We start from the raw sequence: 27,039 nt of genomic DNA, 5'->3' as shown, positions 1-27,039 counted from the left end.
AATCATGTGCATGTATCTAGCTCTGGTCAGTGATTGTTCCTTCTGGAAGAGGTTCGTATCGATATATATATATACAAGCATTCGGTGTTATATTCCATTACTTCTGAGCAAGTACTGGACAGCAAGCATTTTATCTAAACGCTGAAAGCGCATGCATATATGATATTAACGTGGTGAATCCCATTGCCGTTCGATAAAAAGGTGGCAAAAAGAAAAGATAGTGTCGTTTTCCTTAAACGAGAATGTATACCGTCCTCTAGCTGCTATGACAAAAGTCCAGTATCAACAACTACCCCTTTTTTCTTTTTCTTGCGAGATGTGCTTTATTAACGAACACAATAAAACATGTTCCGACCACTTAATAACAAGTTTTCTAGGGGAGAGAATTTACTGCGTAAGCATGGATCTATGAGCTGTAAATAACCCGAACCCCCATCATCTCCTCTCAAATTTTGGTAAAGCTGATGATGATATATGCTAGCAGTATATTACATAGTTCTGGAATAGCGCTTAAAAACTTCAGAAGAAAGGAGTCGTTCATGCACTCCTGATTATCTCGATATAAAAGAGCCACACCTGACGACCTGCCCATACATTGTTCGATTTTCCTTTCTTTACTTTCTCACTTAGCTTCTCAATACTTTATCGTGATAGTTATATATTACAGCAAGCATGTTTACCCGTAATTTCTGCTTATTGCTAGTAGCAACAGTCATTGCTATCACTACGACGATGACAACGACAACGTATGCCGCTCCTGCTATTGCTGATACAGACAGCACAAGCAACAACAGCAACAGCAACACCGATGCTGCTACTGTTGGTCGTCATAAATTGCACGTTAAACGCACTACCTCATCAACGTTTACAGAGTGTGCTGCTACAAACGAACGTGCAAAGGCTGTTAAAGACGCATTTCTTCATGCTTATAAAGGATATGCTCAAAAAGGAATATATGGCCATGATGAAATTCGGCCTGTATCAGAAACACCGTCCGATTCTCGGTAAGTAAAGACCAATACACCGCCGTCATTAGCCTTTGAAAAAATTTAGATACTGTAAGAAAGAAAAAGAACAAGCTGCTAACAAGTTAACGACATGAAATTCTTGTTTGTTTATGGCTTATGTATTAGAAACGGCTGGGGAGGTACGTAGCTGCTAGTTTAGCAATCAGATCGACATATGATACCACAAGATCATATATTGTCCTTGCTGCTAATAGTAATGGTCTGACTGCTTTTAATATCTTAGCTACGATTATTGACAGTCTTGATACCATGATTATTATGGGATTGGATAATCTCTACCTTGAAGCCTTGCAATTTCTAAACACCATCGACTTTACGCGATCTGATCAACTTTCCAAAGGGTTCGAAACCAACATTCGATACTTAGGTGGCCTTTTATCTGCTTACGATTTAAGAGGTGACCGTGTCCTGATAAACAAGGCCGTTGAACTGGCGGACCATGTCCTGATGCCGCTCTTTGATTCTCCTTCCGGCGCCCCATACACGAACTTTGATTTCAATACGGGCAAACCAGAGCCAACATCGACCATCTTGCTCGCTGAATTTGGAAGCTATTCTATGGAGTTCACACGGCTATCACAAATCACAGGCGATAAAAAATATGCGGAAACGGCGAACTCAGTTGTTGATAAAGTCATTGCTAAACCAAGCAGAATGCCTGGCTTGTATCCCAACTCCTGGAAATTGGACCCATTTGAACCTATCAATGATAGTAAGTTATATTCCGAGAGAAGAGGAAGACTAAGAGATATCAATTGTCTATGATATATACATATTCTTATTGTCTGTTATTGCTACAAGGCATCGTGGATGTTGGTATGGGTGGTGACAGTTACTACGAATATTTGATCAAGAACCATGTTTTGCTTGGGGGATCCAAAGAAAACCTTTTGAATTCCTGGATTGAAGCCGTCGATAGTATTCAAAAATACCTGCTATCACCTACAGCAGAAGATCCTAGCATTCAATTTGTCGCTACTAGTACGAATGGAACAGTTGGTTACCGATCAGATGAGCTGGTAGGAGCGAATTTTTTTTCACAAACTCTATCTCACGTCTCTTTCCCACAAGATCAAAATGCAAAATTATACTAAAATCCTTTCTATTGTCAGTAGATCTGCTTCTGGCCTGGCAACGTTCTTCTCGGAATAAGTCAAATGGATTCCGGTCGAGACAAAAACAAATATTTCAAATTCGCCAAAACGTTCATGGATTCGTGCATCAAAACTTGGACCACTACTGCAACAGGTCTTGGACCTGAATTCTGGACTTGGAAGCCCGAGGAAGCTGCTACAAAGAAGGGTTCACCTACTATTCGGGGTTCAATCAAGAACGTGTTTGGTGACAACAGCCATAAAGAACAAAAGCGAGAGGAAGAAAGTACACTCCTTGGCAAGCGAGCAGGAAATCTTGACGTGAAACCTTATACTATTGATAGCCCGGCTTACAATTTGCGTCCTGGTAATGTATAACATATATTTATGCAGCAGTGGGCATTATATGATGGTGATGAACCAATAGTGTTCTTGTATACTGATACAAAACGTTGCGGTATTTCGTGTGTATATAGAAACAATTGAAAGCGTCTTTTACTTTACGCGTGTAGATACACAGAATAGCAACTATTACAAAGTAAGTTTTTTTTGTCCGCTCGTCTTCGTTTGTAAAATTTATTATTTTTCAAAAAAATGAAGGAGTCATATTTAAACGAGTGTTTCTTATGCATACAATAAGAACATCGGGTGGGACATGTTCCAAGCCATCGACAAGTATACGAAAGTAAAGGCCGGGTACAGCAGCATTTCAAACGTCGATGATCCAGCGATCAGTGTCATGCTAGATTTCGAAGAAAGGTAAAATAGGGATGTATGATGCTAGTTAAAAGAACGGTTATTTACTGAGATAACTGATGATGTGTCTGCTGTATGATTAGCTTTTTCTTCACCGAAACGCTCAAGTATCTTTATCTGATGTTCACTGACGAATCGTGCATGTCCCTGGACGAATTCGTCTTTACGACCGAGGCGCATCCACTCAAGGCTCCCAAGGCCATCCGTCTTCAAAATACGTTTTAATTTGATATAAGGGCCTTAACCTTACTATTAATTTTAACTACTATGTTATAGTATTGTTGGAAAAAATGCTGAGAATATACCAGTGCTGATGCCGGCGACGCAGCTGTCTCTCTTGAGGAGTTAATACATACATTAAAAACTTTCCATATCTCTTTAATACACCACACTACTGCATTGACTTTTTCGTATATTCTTTCTCAATTTCAAGTTTACATAAAATGGTAGTCTTACCGCCTTACAAACGATAAAGCAACGAGACGCTAAGCGTACTACCAAAATCGTATGTGTCAACCCACAATAATCAACGGTTTTCGACACAGGAACACCTCGTCCAATATCTATAAGCGCTGCACTCATTAAGGCCTATGTTATGTGGTACGAATAGGTCATTTGAGATGACGGTCGCCGTGGGTGTAATATCCTAATTCATTACCACGCCGGTGCGGTAGGCGTTGCTGTATATTTAATGCATATGGTGCATCGCGTTGCTTCGCCCCGAAATAACTTTGGGGGATGCAGCTTTGGCCATACCAGACATATTCAATGTTGAAATACGTGCACACCTGCTGTATTATATACTTAAACTAGACGTATTACACCTTGTGATGATGCGTTTCCATCCATTTGATTTTTTTTGGAACTGTCTTGGCCGGAAAGATGATTCTGTGCTTCTCATGCACTTGGTCTTTTCCTGTATTTTCATCAACAATCATACTTATCAATTCATTCCACGAATACTACAGCGCACAGTATCCCTCATTGCGGATGAACCTGTAACCACGGTTATATTGGATGCGTGAACGAGCCAAGTGGTGGCAAATGCTGGTCTCGGTAGATGATTAGGAGTTCTCAACGTTGGGCGATCATGATGGGAGTCAAATAAGCTTTTTTTGAGGACCTTGAAGTCGTATAGTCTCCTTCTTCATTGTCCAATGCTGTACGTGACATACAGTACATTCACAATACTACTATCAGTTCCAGCTGATTTTCTAAAACCTTCTTCATTGCTTTCACAACATCATGCTGTGCCTTTAGACTTACGGCTACTATGCTGATAGTAAAAAAAATTAAGTAAAGGCGCAGATGGTATGGCAGAGTGAGATTAAGAAAGTAAATAATCAGGGTGAAGAAACGGTTCTCCATAAAGAAAGTATCGGTTGTTACATATAGCGCTCTACAGGATAGAGGTTAAAAAGTGAGAAAAAGAACCAAAGAAAAAGGCCAAGTACATACTTTTCCATATACATGCTCAACTTGATGCTGCAATATTTTGTAATGAGGTTATCCCGTATGCTATAATGAGACGAACAGCTTCATCTAGCTGTGTGAGCGGTATTTTTACTGTGGTGCCTCAAAGGGAATGGTTTCGAGCTTTCGAGTATCGGATCCAGCTCCGCAGCATTGGCTCGAGAAAGCGCGATTTTCTTTTTTTGTCACGGCGCGTCGTGATGTCAAATTATTTCGCGTAAGAACGAAAAAACTCAAATTCGGCGCGTTTTTTCTTCGTCTCGCAACCTTTTTTTTACGCAGCAATGTACATTAAACAGGTACCTCAAAAAAACCACTTATTTCGGCTTTAACTATCTTTGATAAATTGGAGTGAAAGCGAAAATGCCCTGGGGCTCTGTACTTATAACTGATTTTCTATTGTAACAGATTACGATTCAAGGGTTCAAATCGTACAAGGACCAAATAACTTTTGATCCCTTTAGTCCAAAGCATAACGTCATTGGTAAGAGGAAGCCCACTAAGCATAGCTTCTTTTCTACATTGCTGACTTGGCATAAAAGAGTTCTTCTAATAGTCTTATTTTTTTGTATAACAGTTGGTCGAAATGGATCGGGCAAGAGTAATTTCTTTTCAGGTATTTAGCACTTCCTTAACCTAAAATATTTAAAATCGTCAGCAGATAAGAAGGAGCTTGTGGACATGAACTAACTATTATATTGTAAATGTGTTAGCCATCCGATTTGTACTGGGCGATGCATATCAAAGCCTGAGCAAAGAAGAACGACAGTCGCTACTCCATGTAAAGTTTCTTTTAACTAACAGGCCACAACATACGCGCTTTTGACACGCTCGCGTTCAGTCCCTCTTATTTACCACTCTTGATATTGTTCGTGTCATTAAACAATATTAGGAAGGCACGGGCTCAGCTACCATTTCCGCATACGTTGAAGTTGTCTTTGACAATTCAGACAACAGATTTCCGGTGAGTTTTCTGTTCTTCTCGCTCACAATTTAATGTAGAATATAATTTACTTGAAAGGAAGTAGTGGATGAGGGTAAAACGACTCATAGAAAAGTATGTACCAATTCTGTTGGACGATGATTATAGACCGGAAAAGACGAAGTAGTGCTGCGACGAAGTATCGGATTGACATTGGATGAGTATTCTTTGGATAAAAAGAGTGTCACGTACGTATCTTTCAGCTTCAGAAATCATCTTGGTAGGACGACGCTGTAGAGCTGGGACTTTAACGTTGTATTATATTATATGTTGGGCACATATAGAAAAACCGATGTGATGAGTTTATTGGAAAGTGCTGGTTTCTCACGCTCTAATCCTTACTACATTGTGCCTCAAGGACGGGTAAGTTACTCAAGTTGATATTGGGGGCTAATAGTGATGGCCTGTGGTTTAGTGTACTGACTAAATAAATGTGTGTACAACATAGATCACGTCATTAACGGTAGCCCGAGATGAAGACCGACTACAATTACTCAAAGAAATTGCTGGTACTCGTGTGTACGAACAAAAACGAAGCGAAAGTCACAAAATTATTGAAGAGACTGGTAAAGTTATTACCCGACCAGAGAAAGAGAAAGCTCCATAATCGACCGTCTTTTGATATAATCTAACGACAAACGGGTTATTGATAACTAGATGCCAAACGATCCAAGATCACCGAAGTGTTAGAATATATCGAAGAACGTCTAGCAGAACTAGAAAAAGAAAAAGAAGAGTTATCCCAATTCCAAACGTTGGATCGACAGCGCCGATCCCTCGAATACACCATTTATATGCGAGAACAAATGGAAACAAACGAAAAGCTGGGTGAAATGGAAGAAAGTCGACGTGTGGATGTAATCAGCAGTGAAAACAAACGTAAAGAACAAGCTGACAATGAGGTCGCAATCAATGTAAGCTTTTTCAATTCATTGTTGCATCTTAGGGCATGTGTGTATCTGTGGGAAGCTCGTACTGAACATGAATTTCGACATTTGTTTATAGACTCTCGAAGTTTCAATTCGTGACAAGTCCCAAGAAATGAATCGATTGGAGACAGAAAAATATGAATTGTTGGAGGATAAGGAGGAATATGTCAAGGCCAAGGCAAAGCTTGAAATGTTGGTGATGGATTTAGAAAGCAGTGAACTATCTGAACAAGAATACAAGGTATGATACCAAGGACAATATTCATTGCAAGCAGGGAACAAAAGAGAATAATACCGATCTTTTAAAAATATAGACTAGATTGGATGCTCAACTTGAAGCTGTTGCAAACGAAATGAAACAAGTCGAACAAGCCATTGCCGATATAACACCCAGAGTAGAACAGCTGATCGGTCAGGACGGTGAACTTCGGCATGGTCTTAAACGGTTACTTGTGAAGCAACAAAACATCCATGCCAAGCAAGCTCGCTTAACACGATTCAATAGCAAGGCAGAGCGAGATCAATGGTTGCAGAGTGAAATTAATGAAATCCAAGGCAACTTGACCATCCGTAATAACCAGGTAAAATGCGCGCTCTAATATTACTACTGTGATCGTGTGTATTTCTATACCTTGTGCAATCTTGTGTATCTAACCTTTCCAATATACATGTTTTAAACAAAGATCACCATCCTTGAGACCGAAAAGCAAGAAGCTGAAAAACAAGTCGCTGAACGGATTGAGTATATCCAAAAAATCCGTGAAAAGCTTGCCAAGCGTCAAGATATTCTACAAAAACTCGCAGAAGAAGAGCTCAAATTGAAACAAGAGCGGGATGATGCTACAGAACAACGCAAGAAATTGTGGCGTCAAGAGGCCAAGTTGGATTCGGTGTTACACAACTGCACTGACGAAGCCAGAAAAGCCGAACGGATGCTAGCTTCCTCGGTTGATAAGGCTACGAGCAGTGGATTGGAAGCCGTTTCGCGAATTGCTCAAGCGCACAATATCCATGGGGTTTATGGTCCTGTCTTTGATTTGTTTACGGTTGACGAACGATTCAACACAGCCGTCGAAACGGCTGCTGGTTCAAGTTTGTTCCACATTGTCGTAGAAAACGATACGGTCGCCACCGAACTATTGACGATCATAAACCAAGAAAAGGCGGGTCGAGTTACATTTATGCCGCTCAACCGTATCCGCAGCAGTGCTGTGACCTATCCTACAGCCACGGATGCGATTCCATTGATTCAACGACTAAGCTACGATACAGAAAAATTCCAAGCGGTATTCGAACATGTGTTTGGAGGAGTGATTGTGTGCCCCAACTTGGATGTTGCAGCAAGTTATAGCAAGACCCACAATCTCAATGTTGTGACGCTTGAGGGTGACCGTGTAGATCGTCGTGGAACACTGTTTGGTGGTTACATGGATATGCGTCACTCTCGACTCGAGGCGGCGAAAGCATACAAGATGTGGAAATCAAAACTAGCAGAAGAACGTGAACGTGGTGCTCAGCTGAAACAACAAATTGGACAATTAGACCAGGAGGTCACTCGTATCCTGAGTGATCTGCAGGTGGTTGAAAGCAAGAGAAAACAATTGCAGATCCAAGGAGACACGAGTTTCCATGAAGCTAAATTGCGCAAGGAGGAAGAGACGATCAAACAATTGGTGTTTGCTAAAGTAAGTTTGTCTTCTTGATAACTTTCGGAATATGCTGATAAGGAGTGAGGATCCTCGTTAAAACTGATGTTCTGCTTTGTATAGGAAAAAACGCTGACCCAAATCCGAGCCAACGCAGCAGCTCTTGACCAACAGATTGCAACATACCAGGCCGAAATATCAACTGAGCCAAGCCAAACACTTAGTGCTGAAGAACAACAGATACTTTCAGAAAACAGCAAACAAATCGAATCAATGAAGCAGCGGATGGCTGAGGTATCAGCTGCCAAAGTGGAAGCGGAAAACGAAATCAACACACTCAATGATCGACTGGAGCATGATTTGAAGCGACGCCAGGAAGAATTGCAATCCAAGACAGAGCGGGCAACTGCGGATAGTAGTAGCAAAGAATTGGAGCGCAAGCGCAAGGAGATCAAGTGGATAAGCAAGAAGCAGGATCGATTTACACAAAGAATTACAGGTAATGACCGTTCTGCAAGGATAAGTACTATTGTATCGATAATAAGGATAATAGTAACAATGAGACTGATGGTTTTCCATTTTTAAACAGAACTGGAAACGCTCATTGATAAGCATCAGCAAGATCTGCAGGGATTGACGCAATCTTTGGAACAGCTGACGGTAGTGTGGAAATTTAAGGGGAAAAGAAACGCAACGCTCATCATTAAAGGGGTGATTCTTTTTCCTTATTGTTATGTAGACTGAGCAAGCCGATGTAACGCGCACTATTAGCAAGCATGAAAAGAACCTAGAACGGTACTTATTGCGACGGTCACTGCTCTTACAACGCAAAGAAGATTGTAGCGTCAATATCCGCGACCTGGGCATTCTGCCTGACGATGCACAAGAAAAATATGCAAAGCTTAATATAGGCAAGGTAAATAAGATATTTGTTTGTTTAAATGATGCTTCATGGGTGGATCAAATGTTGCCTTCAAACTTTCTAAAATACTTAATGAATGGTATTTTCTAGTTGCTACGCAAACTGCATCGGGCCAACGAGTCACTTCAGAAGTACGGCCATGTCAACAAAAAGGCATTTGAACAGTATGGCATATTCACCAAGCAACGTGATCAGCTGACAACACGAAAGACTGAATTGGACAAATCTGCAAGCGTAAGTTTAATAGGAAAGTTGTTGTTGATCGTGTGTGTGTGTGTGTAACACATGTTTCTTTTTGCGTTATCGTGCTATTTAGTCTATCCGTGGTCTGGTGGACTCCTTGGACCGTCGAAAGGATGAAGCGATTGAACGCACCTTTCAACAAGTTGCAGGCAACTTTGCTGAAATTTTTGAGACCCTTGTACCTGCCGGTCGTGGTGAGCTTGTCATTCAGCGCAAATCTGATCAGGTAAAAAGTGTATTTAGTACTGACAATGTATGAGTATACTGTTGCTCACTGTTAATGGATTTAGGACATGGAAGTTGATGGAGAAGAGGATGGCACCCAGCGGAGCATCGAACGCTACAGTGGAGTGGCAATCAAGGTGAGTGTGTACTTGGGGGAGGGGAGATGGCTATCCACCCTGCCTTGTCTCCGACTAGTCATCGTCCATCCTCCCCATGCAAGAAGGAATCCTGTGCAACTTTGCTTTACTGACTCAGGATGAAACGGGTGATTCTTGCTGTAATAGGTGTCATTCAACAGCAAATCGGATGAAGGCACGATTATGCAACAGTTATCTGGCGGACAAAAGTCACTGGTTGCGCTGGCATTAATTTTCGCTATACAGAAATGCGACCCAGCTCCGTTTTATTTGTTTGACGAAATCGATGCCAATCTCGACGTGCAGTACCGTACGGCTGTCGCCGAGATGATCCACGCCAACATGTCCAGCTCGGCCCAGTTCATAACGACCACCTTCCGTCCTGAACTGCTTGCAAATGCAGACAAGTTCTATGGCGTCACTTTCCAAGGAAAGGTGTCCAGGATCCACGCGATCTCCAAGGAGAGTGCCTTGGGTTTTGTGGAACAGGTATGGAAAGAGTTTTATATATATATATAAGCCATGTGTTTATAGCCTTTTATAATAACTATGTATATCTATGGTTGTGGGTGGGCTTATCCATATAGGAACACGCACATTAATCAAGAAAGGACCACATGAGTTTTACTCTTATGTTGCCTTGCCTTATCAGCACATTCCTTTTTTTTCACGGGGGCAACACACACACATAACATATCTGCACTTGGAGGAATAAGAAGAATAAGGGTTAAATATATACACACACACATACATCATAACTTTATATATGCAAAAAAAAAAGCAGAAACGGTTACAAAATATATATTAATGAATGCCAAAAAAAAACAAAAGAAAAATGGGAGGGTCGCATAAGGAGTATAATTACAAATGCCATCGCCAGTAACTAGCATCGCTTTTTAAGATTTGCCGGCGTTGGTGTTCTGCTGTATTAGTAGGAAGCGCGAGCCTTTGTTCTTGTTGTCGTTTCTGATGATGGTCACCTTGAGGGTGGATGAATGATATTCGTCGTTCTTGGCCAGTATCGTCAGCGATATTTTTTATGTCTTCGTCGTCGTACTGCCAGTGGTGGTCACTCTCCACTTCTTGTTCGTCTTGTTCAAGGTCATTAAAACAGGCGTCAAGCCAGGTTTCTTCTTGAATGCGATCCTGCTTGTTGTTTTCGTCGTCATCATTGACAGCCAAAAGACAAGTCAACAAGGTATTTCGAACAAGTACTTGACGGCGTAAGCCAATATTGAGCTTTTCGCCCTGCCAGAGCTTATGCAGTGATAATTGAGTGATGGATTGCTGTTGTGCTGGTTGTTGTGAGTTGCAGCGACGAGGGTCATAAACAATGTAATAGTAAGAGTAATAATAATTCATGATTATATCTATGTCATCATCTTTTCCGTTACAAGAACAAGAAAAGAGAGTCGCTTCAAAGGGGAGAGAGAAAAGACAAGGAAGGCCAAAAAAACCCTTGGTAGCCTTTTATATATGTCCAGTGTCCAGACAGAGAGAGAAAAACACGAGAAAGACTCAAATAATAAAAATTTGTATACGCCACCAATTCATTCTTTTTTCGGATGGGTCCCCTGGGTGTGTACACATACATCATCGACGCTAGAAATTACCAGCAGATTGCGTTCGGGAATTGGTCTGCGAATTATAGACAGCCATGCTAGATAGACACACTTTGGCTTTAGGAAGCTTAGTGAACCGTCTTACCCAAATACAGGCTGCATCATTGGGTCGGATTCATCATACAGGATCACAACCACATGAAAAAACCGTGGCATGCTACTAACAAGTTAGCTGTACACTGAGCTGAGGAGTGCATATACATGATAACCTCGCGTATGTGCTATGTTATTGTACTAAAGGAATCCCGCTTTCCAGCGTTGAATTACGGTCGACGTAATATTGGATGTTCGGCTCGAATTGCAAATAACGTTTCCATCAAGAGGATGTATGCACCAAGAAATATCGTTTCAGTTAAAAGCGTTTAGCCTGGTACACTCGCACTAGTATTAGATTATTAAGAGAAACCAAAAGTTTTTAGTATACACGTCAGTCACAGTCATTACGATTTACAGTTTCTTTGTAACGGTAACACATGGCTTCGAAATTGTATGGAGCGCATGATTAATTGGTGTAATGTGTCGACGGTACAACTTTATAAAACTCGACGATAAAAAAGAGAATAGGGTGCAACGTCCCCCACCCCCACCTGCATAAATCAGTAAAATAGCAGCTCACCAGACCATTGCTAAACTTAACCGACTCGTCTTTTCTTCGTCGATTCTATGATCGACATGTGTGGCAAGACTCAGCGCTACGGTTGTGATACGAACAACAGAGAATATGCGTTGTAAACAGAGACGCAAAACATAGTTCATTCGAGAAGAAGAAAGCCTTCTTAGCTATACTGCTGACGAGGCACAATGGTTATAGGAATTGACTGGCGTGTGGTGAACCCAGTCGACTGACTGCGAATTGGCACATACCTTCGCGTACTCAAAAAAGACCAAAAGAGTGTACACATCTGCCTTCATCTTTTAAGCGCCATTTTCTTCAGCGAGGCGTGATGGTCGATACTGGTTTCTGGATTGTCTGTGTAATAGTCGAGCTTACTGTAAGTGGTACCGAATTTGGTCATACGTACCTCACATAGTAAAAAGATCAATGGCCTATCCTCGCGCTTCCCAAATTCTCTCACTCGGCTGATTTCTCACGTCTTCATGAAGGCGATTATCATTGATCACAAGCAGTCTTTACGCACCTTGTTGTATTTTCACGACTTTTTGGCGAAAAAAGATCCCCGTGACTAAGGAACAAGAACTGATGCAAAGAATACAATATAACATCATAGGCTACTGGTGCTGCCATGAAACATTTGACGCATTATACTTATACTGTCCCAACAATAACATTGTCGTTGGCATCGACGGAGGATTCACGCATGTGCTTGCATAAGTATCACAACAAGACAGCACCCAGAGGGGAAGCTCCAACTGGATGGACATCCGGCGATATAGAGCTCAAGCCGCAGGGTTCTCATATATATGCGAAAGGTTGCAACTAAAACAGCCAAAATATTGGGTTAGAAGAACCTGGGTAAACTACTTTGAGAATAGAAAATCATGTGCTTTCCTCAGTACCTAATAAACAAGGGTCTGTCCTATACCTTCTTGTTCGTTTACTGTTTATGAATAACCTGGTTGGTAAAACCAAAATTTGATTATTTGTAACGTGAGGACTTAATATGCAGTGGTTTTCCTTTTAAAGTATGAGAAATAATAAATTCTTTGTTGAACTATCTTTCCATGGGCTCGCTGTGCACAGAAATCATTGCAAAAGCACAACCCAACGGTAAAGAGGTAAATGAGAATGTATAATGGTTTTCTTGAACAGTTTATTATTCTAGGTTCGTAAGGTCGAGCGGATGAAGATTTTGTAGCAGTGCTGACTTGACACAATCCCCTGTGGTTTCCTCGGCAACAAACGGCAACAAAAAGAGGTCCTTGAGCTCATATGCTTTGGCTAAAGGAATTAGTGTTAAAGACTTTCAATACACCTCAGATGTGTGCCGATGATAGCGTCAAGATATTCTTGGTAGCAAGTTGCAATAAGAACCAGGCCGATCAAAGTGTAGTAGTTGATGAGGAAGAGGTAATCGGAGAGGAAGGGTGGTAAGGGAGAGAATCTCAACAGCAATGACGTATCATATATCTTACCATTAGCTCGTATGGGTGCTCCATACAAAACGTACACCCACGAGCGTACACATAGTGTCAGTATTTCACCGCTTATCAACAGCACGATGTACAACTTGCTTTTGCAGTTATTGTCTACATGTCTTTTAGGTATCAGTCCGTTAGCTTCGCGCGACGTCATTAAGCGGTGTGATGTGTAGACCGATTCGCTAACGATGGTTAATAAGAGAAGCTTGCAGCTGTATACATCGTTCACTACTCTTTTCCCAAAAAGTTCACGGTACAGCAGTAATTATATCCACAGGTGCTATTGCGGCTGTTGTTTTTTCAACTGCAGCATCAAGTAAGCTGGGTGGGGGGGATGGTTCTCGTAGTAGCACGTACATTCGTTACCGTAACATTTTTTACTACAATGTAGCGGACACACAGAGACCGTATTGGAATTGATTAGAAAGCATGCAAAACAAGATCCGACTTGTGGAAGTTGCGGTCGTGGTCATTGCTGCAAGAGAAGCATCATTTCCGTTGCCGAAAGGGCGTCGGACCCAAACCAAGCTGTCCCGTGTTTGGCTAGACCTCTAGCACGTTCTGCGACATGACATGTAGCACTGTGGTCCGACATTAATGAGGTTTCTGTAGAAACAAAAAGCCAAGTTCTATATCCACCTTACCCGCTTTGCCGTACGGTATTTCCTTGGATGGCTCTTCCATTTGCAGAATAAAGCATGTAAGCGCTCTAGAATAAAACGGTAAGGACAGCAGTAACAGCAACAGCATTATCAAATGTCGTATTCTCACGTCAAAATAGCATCGACGTTGCACAAAAAGATTAGTTTTCTTTTTTTAGCTCAACGCAAGTTCTTTCTCCTGTTCTACAGGCTTACTGTGGTGCATACACACACCTTCCTTTACTCCAAATAACGTTTCTTTTTTGTTCCCCTTTCCCTTCTTTTTGCAGCTCAATCTTCTCTTTCCCTCTTCTCTTGGTCTGAACGCGCCTTAAAATAAGGTAACGACATACTCAAATAATGAAGTTTCCACAATTGGCCAGTCTGGCAGCCACGGCAGCAGTTTTGTTGCAATTCGGCAGCTTCGTTCAAGCCAATCCAATGTTTGTCGAGATTCCTCCTGCTGCGTCCCACGGCAATGATGCCTCTGATGCCACTTGCAAGGGTAATACTTTTCTTTTTCCTTCAGTGCCCGTTTTTCGTTCATCAGTGAAAAACTCACAACATTTTTCCATCGAATAGATGTTCGCATCACGTACCCAGCTGGTAAAGGTAAAAAAATACTCGTTATTAGCCAATATAACCTGGTGTGACCCTGAACGAGTTTTTTTTAATGCCTTTGTATAGAAATATCCTTTGCCAACAACACCAACCACGTCGTCACTTGGGACGTTCCTTCCACTACCACCCAGGTCAACTTGACTTTGGTTGGACAAGACTACGTTTCGTATCTCAACACTTTCCGTAAGATCGAGTGCTGATTTTGTTTTGTTATACCAGTCAGTGAGTGAGTCTTTTTCTTCTAACCTTTCTTGGTTTTTCTTTGTTCTATATTTTTTTTATTTGGTATGCAGCCGCGCAGAAGTTTGCATCAAACGTTCCCTTTGTACTTAAAAATGGTGCCCAACCTGGCGAGTATCATGTTCGCCTTGCAACAATTGGTGGCAACAGCGCACCCTGTGAAGTTGATTCAGACACGTTCGAGATTAAAGCCAGTACAGAACCTGCTCCAGTTCAACAAGAGGAGCAAACCAAGAGTGACCAGAAGCACGACAACAAGGATTGGGATTCCATGTTGAGTCAACTTGGTCAGTACGTTGACAAGGACAATGACGACGACAATAGCAAAGAAAAGAGCAAATCGTCGTCGTCGCATAGCAACGCTGCTTCAAAAGACGAAAAGACAGAATCGTTCGATCAGTACATCAAGGTATGTAGGCATAATGAACAAGCTATTACAACAGGAGTCCTGTGTAAAGATAGTTAATAATTTGTTTGTTTGTTCAGAGTCTCGACATGGATTATCGTCCTTACATCAACAACAATAAAGATACCGAATCCGACGTCGTAACGCATAAAAATTCTGTTGAAGACGACACGCCTACTGCGGCAGCATCAACCAATGACGAATATTTCACCAATGAAGACCACCGTACTCATGTTGATGCCCATTTGAACGAAGAATTGGGCCAGCTGACCAGTGATAACGGAAACGAACATGCGGATTCTCCATTCTTCCAAGGCAGCGGTGGTGCACAGACTGTCAACACAGATTCTTCGACAACAGATGACGGTGAGTGGGCAACCGATGAAATGCCTGCTCCGGTGAATCAGTGGGTCGATGAAAGCTCAAAGGAGAAAGGTCATGAGAACCAAGGTGTCTGGAACGAGGAAATGAGCGAGTTGAACGGCGAGCACGCGGATTCGCCATTCTTTCAGGGCAGTGGTGGTGCACAGACCGTCAACCAAGGTTCCTCAACGACGGCAGATGACGGCGATTGGATTGTGGACGAAATGCCTGCACCAGTAAACCAATGGGTTGACGAAAGCTCTGATGTTAAAGACCATTCGAACGAAGGTGCTTGGATCGAAGAAGAGGTTGATCCTTCTACTTTTGCAGCAGCCCATGCAAATCAAGATGGCGAAGGATGGTCCGAGGTCACCAGCGACAACAACTATGCATCTTCAGATTTCGATCACTCGAACGTCGGTACATGGATTGCTCAAGAGATCGACGATGCGCCTGAACCGACCACCACCACCACGCCGCACGTCGATGACTCGTCACCTCAAGGATGGGTCGCTGAAGAAGATGCACATAGCAATGAATCTACTGACATTCCTGATCATTCGAATATCGGTCAATGGCAAGCTGAAGAGATTGATTCTGATAATGATCATCTTTCTTCGCAATACAGCCATGGTAATGACAAGGTTGCGGATGAGAATGATTGGGTTGAGTCTGAATCAACGCATCCTGATGTTGCCGCAAGTGGTTGGCAGGAAGATACATCCGCGCACCCTGATGCCACAGGTGGCTGGCAAGAAGATACATCTGCACACCCTGATGCGAACGGTTGGCAAGAAGTGTCTTCGACGACTCATCCCAATGTAGCAGCAGACGGCTGGCAAGAAGAATCGTCGATCACTACACACCCTGACGTTGCTGCAGATGGCTGGCAAGAGGAAGAGTCCGCTTCACCTGCTCCACATATGGATGACAATGTTCTTATGTACTCAGCAGAAGAGCTAATTAACTAGATAGCTCGCACACACACTCACACATCATCCGAGTCATTCGTTTCCCTACCTTCGTACACATACACATTACACCCAATCACTCAACAACTCACCTCACATACACGTACACGTACTTTTCCTCCATACCCACACAACACTCCTTCTTGGATCTACACGAATGGTGAAGTCGTGAAGATGAGTGAAAAAAAAAACAATGATTGTATTATAATCTGCTATTCAGCGTGACGTTGTTGCTGTTGTTAGTGTGCTGTTGCTGTTGTTGAGAGAACGGAAAAGAAATGTAAAAAAGGAAAACGAGAAGGGGTATCGGCCAAAAAAAGGAAAAATAAGGGTGGGTAGAGCGACAAGGGATAGAGAGGGCTTATATAGAATCATGAATAGTAGAATGAGTAATTGGACTTTAGGAAGAGGAAGAAGACGAAGAAGATGCGGATGAAGGTCGTCGTTCCAATAATGATCGTAATATTTCATCATTCAACTCATATTCGGTGGTTTCTCTACGTTCTATGCTTTGCGACGACTGTTGTTGTTGTTGCTGAAGTCGTTGTTGAAGCTGTAGCTGTAGCTGTTGTTGCTGTCGCCATACTAGTCGACGTTGGTGAATCCGTTGTTGTAGTCGGTCCTGTTCTTGTTGAGAACGTAGAGCTGTTGTTGATTGTTGTTGTTGTGGCAACGATGAAGATAATTGCGGCTGTGGTGGTGGCGATTGGGCAGATGATCGACCACCGGTGATGGTGCTCGTAGTAGCAGCAGTAGTTGCAGTAGCAGTGGTAGCGCCAAACATGCTCAATTGCTCACGGATGCGTCGATGGACAGTTGCAATATCGCCATCTAAAATTTGAAGACGCATAGCGTGTGGAGGTTGCTGGATCACATGTTCGGCAAACTGTCGCATAACCTGGGTCTCAGGTGGTTCTTCGTACGTTCGGCTTACTGTTGATAGCACTGCAGGAAGTTCTGCCAAAAAATTGAAAAGCAAAAAAAAAAAAAATAAAAATTAACAAAACGGTATACCCAAAATAAAAAACTTTGGTGACTTTACCTTCGGTAAGAAGGGTTGGCAAGACTGTAGAATCAAACCCTGATCGAGCCGTTAAAAACTGATCCAATAATGTGGCCGTGAATTCCAGCTGTTTAAGGAGATCTTCCTTTTCTTCAAAACGTCGTTGCACTAGACGTTCCAGATTATCTAGAGCTGAATCGTTATTACTATTACTGCGGGCTGTGACACTGTTGTTGCTGTTCCTCCTGGTTTGATTACGAAGCATGTGTGCTACAGCTCTTGTTCGGCGATGCCCTGATGCATTACTATTGTTGCTGCTGTTTCGGCTGGTATTGTTACTCGTTGTCGTCAGAATACCGCTGCTGTTACTACCGGCGCCGTTGCGTACTCCTCGACTATTCGTAATGCTGAAAGGTGTTCGTACGGGTATAGAGTCCTTCTTTGCATTAGGTTCATCTCGAGGCTTCCACAATGGTATGCCCATCCCTGCAACGACAGAGAGAAAGGAAAAGAAGAAAGAAGGTGGGAACAAAGGTGGGGGGGGTAAAAATCTTTAATTTGAGGTCACGAAAAAATTAAAAAAAAACCCTGAGGGGGTGATGCACCGCAGGGAAGCATAATTTTTACGTGTACGACTATATACTGGATTTCCAGCTGTTAATTGTTATATATATTCTGGCCTCCTGCTTAGTATGCTCTTTATTTCATGTTACTCAATGTTATCGTTAGGAGATAGTTCTATAGCTTGTATTCATCGACAGTATGCACCATGACGCATGGAAAAGAGTAATTTTCGTCGTCATCGCGACTTCTCTCGCGTGAAGACGGTCAAAGATAAGCAGAGCGCATCGTGCTACTGACTGGTTTACCTCTTCTGTTGGGCCAGATTTGTTAGCACCTTACTTTTCTCTCTTATGTGGCTCTCTTATTCACCTCTGCTCTTGCCGCTCCCGACCGATATTTCATCCAAGGGACAAGAAAGACTGTCTTCCACTAACTCTGGTTCTGCCGTGGCTTTCCTGGCGCCAATGCCGACGCCGCTGCTGTCAACTTTTACTGAACTACTGTCGTCCTGGTGTCACTGCAGCATGTCTACACGCTCTCAGGTTTTTACTGGTCACGTCATTTTGTACACCACGTTCCCTTCTTCTTGTCTTGCACGCATACGCTACCTCTTTAGCTGCACCTTCTTCATTCCCTATATTATTACTTGATCAATCATTCATTCAGTTTTACAGTATTTTGCACTGACCAAGTTGTCATTACCCGTTTTGTGCAACCGAAGAGCTCACTCCACATTATTCAACCTGCTGTTATATGCGACGATTTATTTGCCTGAACAGCTGTAGTTTTTAGTCTTCAGTCAATAAGATGTCTCTTATACAGAAAGGTATAAGCTTGATGCATACTTTTGGTTGCTACAAATCTGTAGCTGGTAAAAGAGAGGTGGAAAAATAAAACAGGGTGCTGTGACAATTTTAAAGAATTGTAATGCTCAACAATGAAAAAGAGACTAGAGGTCTTCGAGATTGCTGCTTCATTCAAAAAAGAATGTATGATCTATCCTTCACTTGTTTTCTACAGCTATTTTGTTAAATACGTTTAAAAGTTTTGGTTTTATTTAACGTCTCTTTGAACACTGCGTCTGGGGGGGACATTTTGCTCGAGACAGGACTGAGGGGGTATGACGGGGTAAAAACCCTGTGTGTGGCACAGGGAAAAGGTTGTGAGTGAGAAGACTGAGTATCTGCTTTAGTTTAGCTGGATGAGAAGATATAGGTGTGGGAGATGTATAGTTGAAGACGTGCGAGGGATAACGTTATATGAATGGGGCTCTCTTTTTGTTTCTTTTTGTTTTTTTTTTCTTTTTTTGTCTGTCTCTTTTTTAGAAGTAAACATACTAGGGCGAATATACTAAGAGGTAAAGTAGAAATAAGATGTTGACCTACATTGCTTGCGGAGGAGGTGGAGTGAGCCAATTTATCAATGCTTGTCCAGGAGTTGGATCTTCGTATTGTTGTTGGTTGCTATCTGGATGTTGGTGTGCGTCAAGTTCCGCTAGAATTTGGCAGAGTGTTGGCCAAATTTTGGTGAGAGACTGTATGCGGTTGGACGATCGTGGTTTTGATTTCGGTAATTCGTTGAAGATCCAGCTGATGGGATCCTGGTGTAGTTGTGCAGATACATTTAGCCGCTGATGCATGCGCAAACAGTATATGGCATGTTGTTTGGTGTAATCTGGCGCGTGACAGCTTTTGCAGGCTTTCCTACGTCCACCTGGCAGCCATCCAATCCGCCATCGTATACAGCGACTTCTTTCCTTGCGAGTCATGGGTAGCCACATAACCGAATCGATGCCAAGTGTTGGACGACAACATTTGAGGAGTTTGGTGCGCGTTGGCGACAAACGGAGTGTATCAAGATTGTTTCTGAGGTATTGTCGGATGAGTTGTTTCAGGGCCGTACGGGAGAGATCCGGGAAAGATTCAGTGCATAGAGGGATGATTGGTGATTATCGCTTTAATTTGCTCCAGTAGCTACTCGCTTGTGCCTCCAGTGCTGGTAGGAGTGTTGGACGAAGTGCGTCCTCTGGTAGATAGGTTGCCCGATGTATGAATTTTGCTTGGAGGATTGCTATGCGTTCTGTCATACTGGGTAAGTTGGCGAGGTGACGCATGATCTTCGTTTCTGAGTTGGGGTGTGCGCCATATATCAGACGAAGGCATGTATTCTGGGCCTTTTCTAGGGTATCTTGTTGTTTTTTTGTGAGAGGGGTGATTGCTAGACCGTATTCCAATTTCGGTCGTATAAATTGAGCGTACAGTCGGCTGGCTAACAGACGCGATAGGCCAGACGGTTTGAGGCCTATGTTGTTGAGGATTCGCATACTGGTGATTCCTGATGCGGTATTGTGTTCGATAAGCTGTTGTCCATCAAGAGAACCGCTGTTGCTGATTGGGACTCCGAGATATTTAAAAGAGGTTTCATTCGGGATTGGTGTATCATATAGTTGAAATGTGGTACTTGAGTGTGTTGTTGGTTGTACAATCACACATTTTGTCGGGCTCCAACGGTATCCTGAATCGAGACTGTGTTGCTCACAAAGATTCAGTAAGTGTTGCATGTTGTCGTCTGAGCTGATAAGTACTACGTCGTCAGCATATAGTAAACATGGTAGATTTGGTAATGAGCTGTTGAGCTGCTGGGTTGAAGGGCGTCCTCGGCGTCTTGGTGCTGGTGGTGGTGTCTGGAAAGCATCGTCATCTTGGTGGTTTATTGATGGTGTAGGTGGTGTCAATTGGCTCACTCCTCCGCCGCTAAGCAATGCTGGTAGGCTATTGATGTATAAGGAATATAGGAAAGGGGATAAAATGGATCCTTGTAGGACCGCAGTAGTAGGTGAGAAACGGGGTGACGCAGCATTGGAGATCACAACTTCGATAAGCACATCGTTGAATAGATTTTGTATCAATAAAAGGAGGGGTCGGGGGATATTGTCTTTCAATACTTCCCAGATAATCGTGCGATCAACGGTATCATATGCCGATTTGATATCTAGGAAGGCTAATGTAGGTGTTACGCCAGTGGTAGCTTTATGGATTCGACAAAGTTCTTGGAGGCAGAATGCTTGGTCGAGTGCACCGCGTGCTTGTCTGAATCCTCCTTGGGCTATATCAAGGCGGGGGCTATATTGCTGTAGAGGCTCTTGGAGGCAATATTCCAGGATTTTCCTTAGTACAGATGTAAGACTTATTGGGCGGAAATTCACCGGGTCATCGGGTGTGCCCTTCTTGTAGATGGGTAGTACTTGTGCTACACGCCATGCCTCCGGGGTATAGGATCCCATCCAACATAATTGGAAGAGATGACATAAGAAAGGTGCAAGTGTCGCGGCGATAGGTTTTAGCATTTCACTTCGTACATGGTCGATTCCTAGGGCTTTCCTAGACGGTAGTCGTTCAATAGCAAGGGCGACGACGGCAGGCGTGACAGGACAATCAACTGTTGTCGCTGTTGATGTTGTATGGTTGTTAGATGTTGACCTTGTGTGATCATTTATGATTAGGTGACCGTCATAAACTGATGTAAGGTGTTGGGCCATAAGATTAGCTGCCTGTTGTGGTCCGTCTTGATGACTGAATGTCGGTTGTACTATGCGGCGATGCCGGATTTTTTTGATTATTGCAGTTGTTTTGCTGTACTCCTCAGTCTCTAGTCGAGAGCAGAAAGTGCGCCATGTTTGCCTGCTTCGCTTTGTCATAGCTCTGCGTGCTCTTGCAGCTGCCTGTTGGTGTTTGAGCCACCATGTCAGTTTATTCATACTATATGCACGTCTCCACTTCCGGTAACACAGTTCTCGGTGCTCGACGAGGCGCTGGAGTTCTACAGTCCATAATTCAGTGCTCGCTTGTTGTCCTCCAGTTGTTGCACCTAAGGTCGTATCTAGGGTCTCGTATAGTGTGTCATAAAATCGATCCGAGATGTCGTCGATGATAGTTGGTAGTTCTATACGTTGCGAGGTTTGGTGGGTGGCGCGTTCAATGCAGTTTTGCAGGTCGTTGTTGAGTGGTTGTAGCTATTGTGCAAATGTTGTGGTGTAAGTTTGTCGAAAATCAGCATCTGCAAGTTTACTGAGTCGCCATAATCTGCGATGATTCGCAGTTTGTTGCGTTGAATCCCTTGTGGTGAGGCGGTCAGTCTCATAGCTGAACTGAATCATTTTGTGGTACGAGTCTAATGATAGATCGTCGAAGATAGTCATTTGTGGATTTGTGCAATTTTGGGTACTTATGAATAGATCGATCATACTACTACCCGGGTGGCGGATAAATGTCGGTTTCCCATGTGCCAATTCCGCATTCCAGAGCTTAAGATGATGGTCTTGAAGCCAGTGCTGCATTTGGGTGCCACGTGCATTGGAAGCTGTGTCTCCAGTAATCGTACTAAATCTGGCATTGAAATCACCACAAATAATAGTATTGTCAGTGTTGGGGTAATGTAAGGGAAGTGAGTCTAAAATTGCTAATGCGGTATCGTTTGACATAGAAGGTGCTGGGGGGAGGTATACGCAATGGATCAGGGTGTTGGCCACTATACATGAGAGGTGATAATCTGGATATGGTGATGCTGTATTTGGGAGGATGTGTACTTGATAGGGGCAGGTAGGGTTAATGAGTAGAGATATTCCTAGGAGTATCAATCCTTAACAATTAATATTACTGTAAACAGTAAATTAATTTTAATTAAGGATTTCACTGTCAAGTTAGGCTGCGTCCAAGTATTCCTTGCCTAAAGGAGGGACTTGCTCATTACCATTCCGCTACTTAAGACTTAATTTAAACATAAAAGAAGATTATGTTCATAATAGTTTAAACATGTTTATATAAAACATAAACACATTTTATGAATTAAATAAAAATTAAAAAATAGCTCAAATGTTTCAAAAATAAAAAAATTATAATCTAATTTTTTATTTTTTCCTATATATTTCTAAACAATTATATATATTTAATTAATAAAACCTTTTTTAAATTACTGTTAAGAATTAATACCCTAGGTGACCACGCGTGGCCGTTGGTGTGGGGCGGTTACCACAAATATGGTATTGTTTCCAAGAAGTATAGTAGCGATTACGGGATAAGAGCCAAGTTTCTACAAGGAAGAGAAGATGGGTATCGGGTATGTGATGTAAGATAGAATCAATTGCCTGGCGACGCAGGCCAGTTGTGTTAAATATGTTTAGGATGATATTGTTATTGCTCATATTAATTAATCCTTTTTTTTTGTTGGTTTTCTCTTTTTTCTTCTCTTTTTTTTTTTAATATAGGGGTTGTGGGTTTAGTTGGATCTTCCTGACACGCTGTCAGAGTCACCAAGTTTGCGCTTCCGGTTGTCGTCACCTACTTCTGCGTCCTCCATGAAGTCGTCGTCGTCTGTCTGGTCCTCGAAGCAATAATTTGCTGCGGCTTCTTCGGGATCATCACAATGAGGTCGTCGCTTTGCTAGGATTTCTTTCAAATCTTCAGTAGCTATCTAGCCGCAGTCGTAGAAGGCTCGAGCTACTGCGTATTTCACGGGCTCTCGGATGTACTGTAGCGAGCGTAAAGCTCGTTGATACTGTAGTTCAAGTGCTATTTGGGCTTTTGTGTCGCTTGATTCATCTTTGTATTTTGGGTCGTGGATGTTCTTAGGATCGAGGGGGTCGAAGGTAGTTGTTTTGATGTTGATGGACTGTAGTTTTTCTTTAACCGTTGGTACATAGTCGTTATGGACTAGAATTCCGACCAGTTGTCGGGCCGGATATTGGATGTCGAGCACTCGGCTGTTGTCAACACCAAAGCGACGGAGATTGGCTCTGATTTGTCCTGCTGGTTGGCGGGCACGCGACGGGACATAGATATATTGGAAGCCGTGGGTTTCCGATGGAAGTTGAAAGCTGCGTGCGGCTGCTGCAAGCCAGCGTTGTTGCCTTTGGGGGGAAACAATGGGTTGACGTGGGTGGGCGCGTAGTGGATGTGCCCAGTCACTTGCAAGGCTGTTTGTAGGTGCTTCTGTTTGCTGTTTGTTGTTCGAGAGTGGAGGGAAGTCCTGGTTGTTCGCTTGGGGTGATTGTTGGGATAGCTGGTGACGGAGGTGCTGGTTTGTTGATTCGAGCTGCGCTATTTGTGCATTAGCTGCATTAAGTTCGTGTTTCAACCTCTGTATCTCTTCGTACATGGTCTCATGGCGATCCAAGCGTTCTCTTTGTGTTGTTAGTTCATTCATGATTTGGGTCATCAGATCTGTATTTTGGGAGGGGGTATCTTCAAGCTGCATTAGCTCTTGTGTACTAGGGTAGGGTAGGGTGTTGTTACCGTAGTCCTCGAGCTGCCGTAGGACTTGTTGCATTTCCGATGCGGTAAAGGTTTTGGTATAGGTGCGACAACGAAATTTCGTTTGTGGTAGAGTCGTGTTCTTTACAGTTCCTTGGCACTGGATCTGGGATTTTTGGCAGTGGCCATTGTTGCAGTTAATCGATTTTTCTTTTTGTCGAAGAGTTTGTCGAGAGATTTCAGTTCCTCTGTTGTTAACATGGTAACTGGTGTGGACTGGGTCGTGTTGCCAGACAATATTACGGTCGTCTTTTCAAGGACGTTCGAGACGTTGCTGTTGACAGACGGGTGGCTGATGTATAGGGGTGGTAGTTTCTTGGTTTTGTTAAAATATCTGAAATATTGAAGTGGTGATATAGCTTAACTTTTACACACTATTGGAGAAAGTGATGAATAGCGGAAAAAGCCATTTTGTTGAATACAGTGTTTTGTAAATGATTTTGCGCACTATTTTTTTACATTTTGCGCCTTACTTTTTTTTAGTTTGCATACCCCCCATATTTTTTGCGTATGATGGAATAATATTTGCGTACTTGAATAATAATTTGCGCCTTCAAATAATATTTTGCGTACCTTTTTAACATGGCCATCCCAAATCATTTGGTCAACAATTTCGAGTCAAGAACTGGTGCCAACTTCGATGACGACTACCCTTCAGAAGTGCCGCCGGAGTATATGAACTGCTTCAACGTCAATGATGAAATGGGCGTCATCCAAAACGAGGAAATGAACCCTGAAGAAACTCCAGATCTTTTCGGCATCACCAACATGGAGTGGGAGCAGTATATTCCTGGAGTAACAGATCTGCCAAAAGAAAGGGCTCCACCAGAGCCACCAGTGAGGAGGATTATGGACTTATCAAGCTGGAAAGAAGCAAGACGAGAGATACAATCAATGGAGGTGGATACTGTTGGCATACGAAAGGCAGAGGTCTCGAAACTGAGGGAAGAGAAGAAGGCACAGAGTGGAAAGAAACCCAAGACTGTGGCTAGACAGATTAGAGGAAATTATAGATCATATACCCCACAGCAAATCCAAGCACTATTAGATTTGGCAATCTTCAGTGGTCTCTCAGCAAGAAAGGCAGGAATTTTGACAGGTATCGTGGTGAGAACCGCCCAACATTATGTTCGTCAATACAGGCTCAAGGAGGATCCAGGTTGGCTTCCAGGCATGAAGATGAATTCTCTTGGAGGCAACAATCGCAAGCTGAAAGAGGAACACACTACTTTTTTGATGGATTTCTTTGACAACAATCGATCAGCCGTGCTTTGGGAGGCTCGCGATGCCCTGTATGTGAACTTCCCAGCATTGTCGATCGACATATCTAGCCTACATAGACATTTGGTCAAACACTGCAGCTTGACACTGAAAAGATTGAACAAACATCTTGCCGCAAGAAATGCCCCCACAACGATCGAGACAAGAGTTGCTAGGATAAACGAATGGATGGCTGATCTAGAGATGGATTATGCCACCAATTGCGTATTCGTGGACGAAGCTGGATTCAACATGCACCTTAGAAGAAACTTTGGACAGTCAATCAAGGGAGCCTCTGCTAAGCAAGTTGTCCCTTCAAACAGAGGTGTATCAATATCCATTATCGGTGCCATATGCGAGCTTGGTGTTATCGATCTGACGTTAAGAAAACCAACGCCGGTAACAAAGAAGTCCACCAAGGGCAAGAAGAAACGGAAGAGAAATGACGATTCTGCAGAGGAAGCAGTTGAGGAGGTTAATGGAAGGGTAGGCACTAGAGCTATTCACTTTCTAGAGCTCCTCGATGGCGTCTTGACATCCCTGGATCAGAATGGCTAGACCGGCAGATACATCGTGATACACAACGCAACCATACACAAGACGGATGGAATTCGAAATTACATCCAAGAAAGAGGATACAAAGCAGCATACCTACCCCTATATTCCCCGTTCCTCAATCCTATCGAGGAATTCTGGGCTAAGGTGAAAGCTGGTGTCAGACGAGATTGCTTGACAGTCAAAGATAATCTCAGTGAAAGGATCACAGAGGCAGCAAAACGAGTTACAATCGAAGACTGTCAGGGTTATATCAGGCACTCCATGTCTTTCTTCGACAGATGTCTAGCTGATGAACTAAATCTTTAACTCACAAATCAATAAAAACTCGATACGCAAATATTTCTTCCAGTACGTAAATTGATATCTCAAGGCACAAAAATTATTTCATTATACGCAAAAAATATAGGGGGTACACAAACCTTAGTGCAAAATTTATTAGGTGCACAAACTAAAAAAAAAGTAAGGCACAAAATAGAAAAAAATAGTGCGCAAAATCATTTACAAAACACTGTATATGTAGCATCGACCAAACCACCTCATGCTTGCTTGTTGAATTGCTCAATCCCTACCTCGTTCTCCCTCCTTATCATATTTACATTCTCAATCTTCCTCGTTCTACTTCCATATATCTTTATCCACATAACATAACACATTTCAGTCTACTTAATGTAGTTATCCATCATCATTGAAGTTATCAATAGTAAAACATATAATTATCCATTGAATAGATGATTCAGGTCAGTATCTATTATCAATTCTAATCAAGATCATTGGCTCATCCTAATTCTGCCCTCGCACTGATTACATGGTGGAGAAGCTGCTTCATCCCACTACCTATCCTTTACCCAAATCCCTCGCACTGGAAAAAACGGCGTGTACTCAACTAATATTCAACCATTTTTACACGTTTAATATCAGCATGTATTCAACTGATATTCAACTAATAT

The 27,039-nt window shown here is 42.6% G+C and overlaps 9 protein-coding genes across 9 annotated transcripts; 5 read left to right on the top strand and 4 right to left on the bottom strand.

The window, feature by feature from the left end:
* Positions 1-1,277: 1,277 nt before the first annotated feature.
* BDB00DRAFT_769128 (glycoside hydrolase) lies at positions 1,278-3,103 on the top strand (the record flags this gene model as incomplete). The annotated part of the gene is made up of 6 exons (XM_053119790.1): positions 1,278-1,740; positions 1,830-2,047; positions 2,144-2,489; positions 2,599-2,660; positions 2,763-2,881; positions 2,962-3,103. The coding sequence occupies 6 exons, from the start codon at positions 1,278-1,280 to the stop codon at positions 3,101-3,103; spliced, it is 1,350 nt and encodes a 449-aa protein (XP_052976549.1).
* Positions 3,104-4,556: 1,453 nt separating this feature from the next.
* Positions 4,557-10,167, top strand: BDB00DRAFT_560765 (chromosome segregation protein sudA). Its single transcript, XM_053117853.1, has 20 exons — positions 4,557-4,650; positions 4,760-4,835; positions 4,929-4,967; positions 5,065-5,132; positions 5,244-5,315; positions 5,442-5,521; positions 5,618-5,696; positions 5,782-5,899; positions 5,991-6,247; positions 6,339-6,503; positions 6,577-6,843; positions 6,946-7,947; positions 8,032-8,407; positions 8,498-8,568; positions 8,648-8,824; positions 8,921-9,064; positions 9,147-9,299; positions 9,364-9,435; positions 9,583-9,924; positions 10,023-10,167. Exons 1-20 carry the CDS (start codon positions 4,636-4,638, stop codon positions 10,035-10,037), a joined length of 3,588 nt encoding a protein of 1,195 aa, XP_052976548.1. The 5' UTR covers positions 4,557-4,635; the 3' UTR covers positions 10,038-10,167.
* A 129-nt stretch (positions 10,168-10,296) lies between these two features.
* Positions 10,297-10,797, bottom strand: BDB00DRAFT_875477 (uncharacterized protein; the record flags this gene model as incomplete). Its single annotated transcript, XM_053127357.1, has 1 exon — positions 10,297-10,797. One exon carries the CDS (start codon positions 10,795-10,797, stop codon positions 10,297-10,299), a length of 501 nt encoding a protein of 166 aa, XP_052976547.1.
* Positions 10,798-13,964: 3,167 nt separating this feature from the next.
* Positions 13,965-14,841, top strand: BDB00DRAFT_560620 (uncharacterized protein). The gene is made up of 4 exons (XM_053117851.1): positions 13,965-14,303; positions 14,402-14,410; positions 14,486-14,602; positions 14,724-14,841. Exons 1-4 carry the CDS (start codon positions 14,159-14,161, stop codon positions 14,750-14,752), a joined length of 300 nt encoding a protein of 99 aa, XP_052976546.1. The 5' UTR covers positions 13,965-14,158; the 3' UTR covers positions 14,753-14,841.
* Positions 14,661-16,599, top strand: BDB00DRAFT_560627 (uncharacterized protein). Its single transcript, XM_053117852.1, has 2 exons — positions 14,661-15,068; positions 15,146-16,599. The coding sequence occupies exons 1-2, from the start codon at positions 14,931-14,933 to the stop codon at positions 16,397-16,399; spliced, it is 1,392 nt and encodes a 463-aa protein (XP_052976545.1). The 5' UTR covers positions 14,661-14,930; the 3' UTR covers positions 16,400-16,599.
* A 200-nt stretch (positions 16,600-16,799) lies between these two features.
* BDB00DRAFT_875475 (uncharacterized protein) lies at positions 16,800-17,886 on the bottom strand (the record flags this gene model as incomplete). The annotated part of the gene is made up of 2 exons (XM_053127356.1): positions 16,800-17,356; positions 17,442-17,886. The coding sequence occupies 2 exons, from the start codon at positions 17,884-17,886 to the stop codon at positions 16,800-16,802; spliced, it is 1,002 nt and encodes a 333-aa protein (XP_052976544.1).
* A 4,347-nt stretch (positions 17,887-22,233) lies between these two features.
* On the bottom strand, positions 22,234-23,151 carry BDB00DRAFT_743283 (uncharacterized protein; the record flags this gene model as incomplete). Its single annotated transcript, XM_053118493.1, has 2 exons — positions 22,234-22,604; positions 22,965-23,151. Coding segments are annotated over 2 exons (558 nt in total), but the record flags the coding sequence as incomplete, so codon positions are not given.
* A 284-nt stretch (positions 23,152-23,435) lies between these two features.
* Positions 23,436-24,125, bottom strand: BDB00DRAFT_744781 (uncharacterized protein; the record flags this gene model as incomplete). The annotated part of the gene is made up of 1 exon (XM_053118519.1): positions 23,436-24,125. A coding segment is annotated over one exon (690 nt), but the record flags the coding sequence as incomplete, so codon positions are not given.
* Positions 24,126-24,856: 731 nt separating this feature from the next.
* Positions 24,857-26,092, top strand: BDB00DRAFT_790433 (uncharacterized protein; the record flags this gene model as incomplete). The annotated part of the gene is made up of 2 exons (XM_053120957.1): positions 24,857-25,566; positions 25,921-26,092. 2 exons carry the CDS (start codon positions 24,857-24,859, stop codon positions 26,090-26,092), a joined length of 882 nt encoding a protein of 293 aa, XP_052976541.1.
* Between the last annotated feature and the right edge of the window lie 947 nt (positions 26,093-27,039).

This window comes from Zychaea mexicana (genome assembly GCF_025766255.1).
Source record: "Zychaea mexicana strain RSA 1403 chromosome Unknown BDB00scaffold_73, whole genome shotgun sequence".
Classification (NCBI taxonomy): domain Eukaryota; kingdom Fungi; phylum Mucoromycota; class Mucoromycetes; order Mucorales; family Lichtheimiaceae; genus Zychaea; species Zychaea mexicana.
Note: the sequence above shows the minus strand (reverse complement) of the source record. Positions and strands in the feature narration are given on the sequence as shown.